At 43.5% G+C, this 7,722-nt stretch overlaps 1 protein-coding gene across 1 annotated transcript in view; it reads right to left on the reverse strand.

The window, feature by feature from the left end:
• Positions 1-4,052, reverse strand: part of LOC139049165 (DNA topoisomerase 2-alpha-like) — a 29,464-nt gene extending 25,412 nt beyond the window's left edge. The window contains exons 1-2 of the mRNA XM_070524435.1: positions 3,152-4,052; positions 1,065-1,253 (exon numbers count right to left, since the gene is read on the reverse strand). Of these exons, the coding sequence (XP_070380536.1) occupies positions 1,065-1,253; positions 3,152-3,757 (795 nt within the window). The 5' untranslated portion in view covers positions 3,758-4,052. The remainder of the gene's footprint in view (positions 1-1,064; positions 1,254-3,151) is intronic.
• Positions 4,053-7,722: the final 3,670 nt, after the last annotated feature.

The raw sequence follows: 7,722 nt of genomic DNA on the forward strand, positions 1-7,722 counted from the left end.
CTGTAATGTGTACAAGCATGACGAAATCGCGCACTCAAAGACGAGGGAAAAGCATGTAGAGCACAGGAAAACAACATGAAATGCATAATACCATATAGCCCCACTCTTTTTACACTATGGCCCTGCACTTTTTGACGTCATACAAGCCATGCCAAAACTGCAGTTGTTGCTAGTGAGAGGGGCTTAGAGGCAGTGATTTCAAATTGAAGTTTCAGGTGAAATGTGTGCAGAGAGAACCAGTTTTTCTTTTTTGTGTGTTTGCATGTGTGTGACTAACCATAATGGCCAGAGTACTCTGCTCTCCGTTATAGCGATAAACTGAGAATGGTTTAATGACCACATTACAGCCCCTACTGACCAATTTAAGACAATTTTTGTTAAACATTTGAAATCCTCAAGCAATATTCTGCTTCCAACAGTCAGTAGAATTCAACTTGCTCAAACACAATTGTATTCAGATCAGATCAGCACTTGTGTAATGAGAGTGTTTCTTGATTTCACATGCATTTGAACAGGAGACTTGGAGCTGGTCCGTGGTTAAGCTCTTCTTATACCGGGCAACTGGGGAGCTCATAAATGAGAAGCAACTGACCGGTGATCGTAACAGCCATAGTGCGACAACTGACAGAAATGAAACAATGGAACAGGTCACTAGATGCACGAAGAGCGAAGTGTAATAAATACAGCACCAGAAATGGTTTTAACGGGATGTGGACACGACAAGAATGTACAAGCAATAAATTTCTTTGGCTAAATTAAGAAAACAAATACTAAGGCTGCCAAAAGCCAAGACATCCTTATTGAATGGCTGGAAACTACTGAGCACAAGTTAGCTACATTATATGTCCTCCTTTCCACAACAATTGCAGCTCCCTAAGAGCAGATTTATTCTAAATAGTCAGCCCTTTCACCTGGATTTCTCCCCGTAGACTCCAAAAAGTGTTATCACTTATATTCGAACCAAAATGAATATGAATCGAACAGCATAGACTATTCGATTTGCATTCAAATATTCACACTACCATTGACTTGTGCTTACAGTGCAATAAAGAGAGAGCAACTACCTTGACCCCACGTGTGCAACCAGCCACATCATAAGCACGGCGGGAGAGAAGTGCGACTGTGTCGGCATCCAGTTTCTCCATCTTGAACTTCGCCAAGTCTGGCTGGAAGGTAATCTTGGTGAAGTCATCACCCTTGGGCTCCGTCCTGATCTTGGGATCTGTGGTCTTCTTCATGTTGTCCTCCCATACCTGCACAGAAAGGAGGCATGTAGTTGCAAATGTGTAATAAAATATCAACTGATTAGCTTTTACAAAGCACTTCAGACAGTCATATACAGGGCACCTTACTAGAAGTGGGTAAAGTATGAAAAACTTCTGCCTATACAAGGTAGAGAATACTAAAACATAGGCATTAACTATGCACATGCTCTGACAAATACAGCATGTGGCCCTGGGAATGAATAGCTTGAAGAAAAAAAACCTGATCTAGACTTTCAGCAAGTGAAGTTCCTTAATATTCCTAGAAAGCACAAATCAAATGTTACTAATGGTGGTGTTACTCTTGTGCAGTTAAGCTCTTTTCCTCTAAACATAGGCTAAATTCAACGTGTGGAAGTGGTCTTATGAAGCTTTCTTTTTCAGGGTGTGTAAAAAGGAAATAGCAAAAGAACTGCTGCACAGGCTGCTACTTGGCACATGTTATTTCAATGGCAACTGTGCTAATGTTTACTCCAATCAACTACTGTTGATTAGGATAAACAACAAGCAGCGACACATTTGGCTCATATCAGGTGGAGTCTGCTTTCAAGTGCATAGACACTAAAAAGCAACAGTAAATAAGATTCGACTGATATTCATTCAAGAATACATCTCTTCCTTTTTTTTTAAGGGGAGGGGGGGGGGGCTTTTGCTTTTACAGAATTGTAATTTACTAATACAGTTGAAGTTAATATAATTCTTCAGAGCACCTTTAATTTGGGACTTTTGCAGCATGACATTACTAGCACAACTACCGGCACTACTTGGCACTGCATACTGACCGAATGGCAAAAAGCAAAGAAGTTTCATATATATGTTTGTACAGAACATGGTGTGCCATCATGTGCTAAACAGAAAATGCTTACAGCAGCAAAAGCCTAGTGTCAAGCCAGCCTTGGCGCCAAGATGGTTTCACCAAAACGCTGCTGCCCATGACAAAAGCATTTGCAAAACTCAGCTCATGAAACCAATCATGCCTTGAACAGCAAATTTAGAGGAGCAAGCTTAACATTTAAAGGAACACTTAATATTTTTTAGACATGTCAACCATGTACAGACTGGATTGTTTTCTTTCATATCCAAATAGTATCCAATGGTTTCTTGCCTTTTACGAGTACATGGTAGCTTGCATGACCACTCCCTTGTGCGCATATACATTCAACAACAGAGCGACAATGATGACTATGTATACTAGAAACTCCATACACCACACAAGGAGTAAAAGAAAACATGTCACACACCAATGCAATGTTGCAAGTCTTACTGTTACACACTTTTGCCTTCCATAATAACCTCATCTCATTAGGGGCCCCTTGATCAGATGTATGGTTTCAATTTGACCTGGTTAGCAAATGCTGAATTATGCTTGAGAAAATACCGATAATACTTTTATAGTCAGTAACACTGCAGATGATAATACTTCTCATCCACGTAGAATGGCAAGGGTGGGGCGCTTCAGAAATAGCGTTTATCTTGTGTACGTCTTTGACATTTCGCAAAGCTGCAGGCACTTTTGTGACTACAAAGTACACAGCAACTTGCCACATGTGGTGCTGCTTACAACAAATTTTCATGATCACATATTATAACATATAAACAACTAAACCGATAAGTCAAAGCGCATTCTCAATTTAGCAACGCAACTCACGCGCCAAACGAGATGCACTTGGCCATGCACTGATTTGGCTGTTTACTGCTTAAAAACGATAACATTTCTCTGCTGACACTTCCTGTAAGAGTCCATTGCACCTACAGTCAGTTCTTCATTTCAGGGTTTGTTGCTTGACTGCTATTCACTTGGAGCTCTAAAACGCTTCGGTCCCACTTTCAGCTTGGCGCCCTAGTTTAATCACGGTGCTATTGGCACGTCTTAAATACCTAGCCCTCACCTGCTTGAAGGTCTTCTTTTCGCTTCGCGAGTAAGTCTCCACGATGAACTTGGTGCTGAATATGTTGCACAGTTTGGCGCCGTAGCCGTTGCGGCCGCCGGTGACTTTTTTCTCCTCATCGTTGTAGTTGGACGAGGTGAGCAAGTGGCCGAAGATGAGCGTCGGCACGAACATCTTCTCCACCTTGTGCTCGACGACAGGGATGCCCTTGCCGTTGTTCCACACAGAGATGCGGTTCTGATCGGCGTCGATTTCGATCTTGATACAGTCCATGGTCTTGTCCCGCTGCTTGTTGTCCGCGGCGTTCACCAGTATCTCGTCGAATATCTTGTACAGGCCGGGCACGAACGTGATGCTGCGGTTCTTCATGCCGCCGTTTTCTTCGCCATCGTAGACCCACATGTTCTGCGTCACTGGCTCGACCGAGCCAATGTAAGTGTCCGGCCGGAGCAGTATATGCTCCAGCTGACTCTTCTTCTGGTAGATGCGCTCCACCGAGAGCCTCGCCTTGGCTCCTTTGTTCGCGCCGCCGCCGGCTTCGCCATTCTGCTGGATGTCTGCCGCCGGCGGCAAACCGTCCAAGTCGTCGAGCCCGTCCGAAGACATGGCGCCGTTCCCCGCCGCCGTAGACGACGTCCGAAGGTGCGCTGAAGATGGGGAGACGAGCGGCGCAAGCCTGATCGGAATTACAGCGTTTACCGCGCTAGCTAGCCGCTGAATGATGAAGCCCGCGCAGAGAGGCCTAACGCAACAGACATTTTTTTGAGCGACGGCAACGGCGGCACGGCGGTCGGTTGCGCGCCCGCCAACGAACAGGACCAACAGTTTTACCGAAGTTGTGAAAGCGGCGGTAGCGGCGGCGCGGCAGTCTCCGCAGCGCTAAAGCTCGGAGGCTATGCTTCGTGCGAGTTGCCTGCTCCGTGTAGAAGCGGCAGTGGGATCTCAAAACTTTGACGCAAAGTCCACTGAAAATATAAGCTGTTTGTTTTGCAAAAATGTATGTGTTAAATATGTTCGTTGCTTACATTACCTAAAATTAAAAATAAAATATTTTAGCTGCGTCTAGCGCCCCTAGCAGAGAAATATCAAATCATCATGGCCACAAAGTTTTAAGGCGTAAACTGCTGACACGCACGTGGTAGGAGCGAAATGCCATAGGCCGGCGCTGGGTGCACGCACGTGGCAGCAGACGACCCCAAGTGGAGTCCGCTGCTGCCACGCATGATGACGTCACAAAACGAAAACTTAGAAAAAAATAGATGAAATGCTAACGTTATCGTTTTGTTGTTAAATACACTACGCCTAAATAAATAAAGCATTTATTTTGTGCAGCGTTTTAAAATCGAAAATGACTGTCGGCGCCTACACGCGTGCACGCAGTGGGAGGACCGTTGCGATTCCTTGTGGCTGTGTGGTGTGTACAAATCACTGTGTAATATCGGCGAGTACGAATAACGTTGCCGTTACAAAGCTACAGAAGCTTCGAACGAACTGTGCTGCATCCACGAAACAGCACGACATGTCGCATCATTTGGACTGTCGGTTTCGAAGAGTCGTGGTAGCACAGCGCCGACTGCATATTGGGTCACTGTGTAATATCGGCGAGTACGAATATAACGCTGCCGTTACGAAGCTACAGAAGCTTCGAACGAACTGTGCTGCATCCACGAAACAGCACGACATGTCGCCTCATTTGGACTGTCGGTTTCGAAGAGTCGTGGTAGCACAGCGCCGACTGCATATGGTGCCGACACGGATCATGCATATTGCAGGGTGTGTCGTATGTAGCGATTCTTTAAGTTGTGTGTACGCCTTCTGGCAAAGTCGGATGTCTGTTTGGCCTTGGACACCACGTCGACACACTGCTCTCGAGCTCGAAAACGCAGAAGTGGTGCGCGTCGGCATGACGTCGATGTTGGGTGCATACACATTTCCAAATCGCTGTGCAAAGTAAGGGCGCCTTTTGTCGATGAGCAAAGTGCATTCAAACATTTCGCGTCGCCTTAAGCACGCAGAAGCCTAGTAACGAAAGCCCGGACGTGAAACGTGAATCTAACAGAAAGGCCTGTTCCCGCCTGAAGGCAATGTCAGGTGTCTGTAACGAGTGTCAAGTGACACGAGGCTGGGCGTTGAAAAGTGTCTCTCGAGTGCCGCTGCTTCAGTCTGGCCAGGGCCCAACCCGCTTTCAGGAACCATTTGAAATGCCCAGTGTATTAGTTGCTATAGATTGTGGTGCAGCGAAGTAATAGTAATGCGATAGGCTTTCGTGGTGATTGTCATTATGTATCACATGCATCGGAGTGCGATCATTTACACCCTGTGCTTGTGTTTAGATGAATGCTTTATCTTCTGAAGATACGGTACAGCACCTGGATCTTGAGTGGATCTTTCACTGTGCAGGCTATACCAAAACCTCACTACCTTTGTGTGCTTCATTTTTGCCAACTGTCTTTGCTCCACAAAGAAGGCCAAGTTTCTTTCACTGAGTTTCACTCACTAAGGGAACAGGCTTGTGCGACTTGCAATCAACAGGGGTCAAACACATGTGGTAGAGCTTTAGTTGTGCAATATTCAATTGGGTGCCATTGTACATGCACCCCTAGGAAATCATTTGCTATGGCAAATACTAATGTAGTGGCATTTCTTTTTAAAATTTGTATGCCTTAATAATATTGTTAAAATATAGAAGTATGTCTGCAAATTTAATAAATTTGGAGATCCTGACATAATTCCTAATGCATGTTGGTACATTATATTATTCCCAATGGACTCCTCAGTATCGCTGTTATTTCTCAGCATTCTCCCACAACAGGTATTCTTTCATCTCTGAAACAAACGAAAGTCCTCCCGCTTTTCAAATCTGGTGACTAAGGCATTTGTAGCTTTATATAGATTGATCTTCTTAGCACCTTATTCAAGTAAAATGTTAGAATACATAGGTTATAAGCATACTGTTGAATTCATTGAATCGCATAATGCCCATGTAAGTTCTAACATGGTTTTTTGCATGGATTTAGTATGATGTCGCAGTTAACTCACGACGTCACTCATGCTTGTGTTTTCTAGCAATATCAATCATGATTAATAGTTTGCACTTCATTTGCTTGCTTTTTTTCACATTGGATGGTGTGTGCATATTATTCTTGTATGTATACCTGAATAAAAAATTCAGATGCAAGTCAGTGCTCCTGTTGCGTTTTCACTGTCCTTCATACTTTGTGCACTGTTTCTACTCTTTCAAAAACGCACTAACTCGTCCAGCTCTCAGTATGGAAGCTTAAAGTCAGCTGTTAAAATGAGAATCCAATAAACATGGAAACTGTCTGTAGGACAATAGCAGTGATTTTGCTGTTTGCAACATGCAGTTTGTACATGTTGGTACAAGAAGATTTCAGAGAGATATACAGAGTGTTACAGTGCGTAAGGTTGAATGGTCCCGTCCCTGCCATGAATACTGCAATATCATCATAAGTGTGCACAGGTCTTGCACTGCAAGCCAGAGACTTGCTCCAGGGCTTTCTTATTTTATTAAGTGTCAGCTGCTTGCATTGATAATGTGGTTGGTAAATTGCTTACCTATTTCCCACCTAAGTTCTCTGCATTTCATTCGGCTGTATTTATCGAATTGTTTTCAGCACTGTTCTTTCAATGACATCAAGGGTTACATTCATTTTGTGTCAAGGTGTTTTCTAATGCACCAAGATTAAAGATTCTGACAAGTTTTCAAAGCTGACACAATGGCAAAAATATTCTCAGCCATAAAGTGTGCTCATTGAGACACCAGGCACCCTGTCCCACAAAACATCAATCAATTCTATTTTTAGATAAAAGCACATCAGTTTCTTACTTGTCAAGCTACATCTCTAGGCACCACATGGTCTTTCCAAAAAGAAGGTTGCACAAGTATTTAAATGCACTGTTTAAAAGTTTACTGTTAAGACTTGTGTTTCCTTCATTTCAGTTGCAGTATGTGAAGTAGGTAGCAAGAGTGTTCAGCTTTAGTGCATCTGCTGTTGACAGAGCTAAGCTTACATGAAGGTGAAAGGGCATCCCTGCATATATCAACCCAATGTAAAGGTATGGCTTGATAAAGACATGTTGTGCTGGAAACGTTAATTAAAGGTCAGCAGGATTCTCTGGTAATGTGGCATGCACAATACAGCTGGGATACAATATGCAGATCACTTTGCAATTACTCATTCGCTTCTTGCTTTCTTTCTGCAGCATAAGTCTGCATGCTATGGTGTTATTTATCTTCATAACATCATAAAAAAAATTGCAATTCATTGCTCCACCAAAGGCGCCATCAGCCAGCTAAGCCATTCTTGACATAAAGCTTCTCAGCCTGGTGTCTACATATGTTAGCTTTGAGAATGTCTTTTCACACAAACTTATCACAGGAACTCTGGAAAGGAGGTCAAGAACGTAACATAAATCTTTGGAAACTGATTTGTCCAGCCCAGTATCATTTTACAGTCCTGGCTTTCTTGATGCCAGTTTGGGACTTAAGAAGCTGCAGCTTAGCATGCAAGGTGTCGAATTATATATATTTCAGAGGAGCTAGACTTGAA

Source organism: Dermacentor albipictus, chromosome 8, assembly GCF_038994185.2.
Source record: "Dermacentor albipictus isolate Rhodes 1998 colony chromosome 8, USDA_Dalb.pri_finalv2, whole genome shotgun sequence".
Lineage (NCBI taxonomy): Eukaryota > Metazoa > Arthropoda > Arachnida > Ixodida > Ixodidae > Dermacentor > Dermacentor albipictus.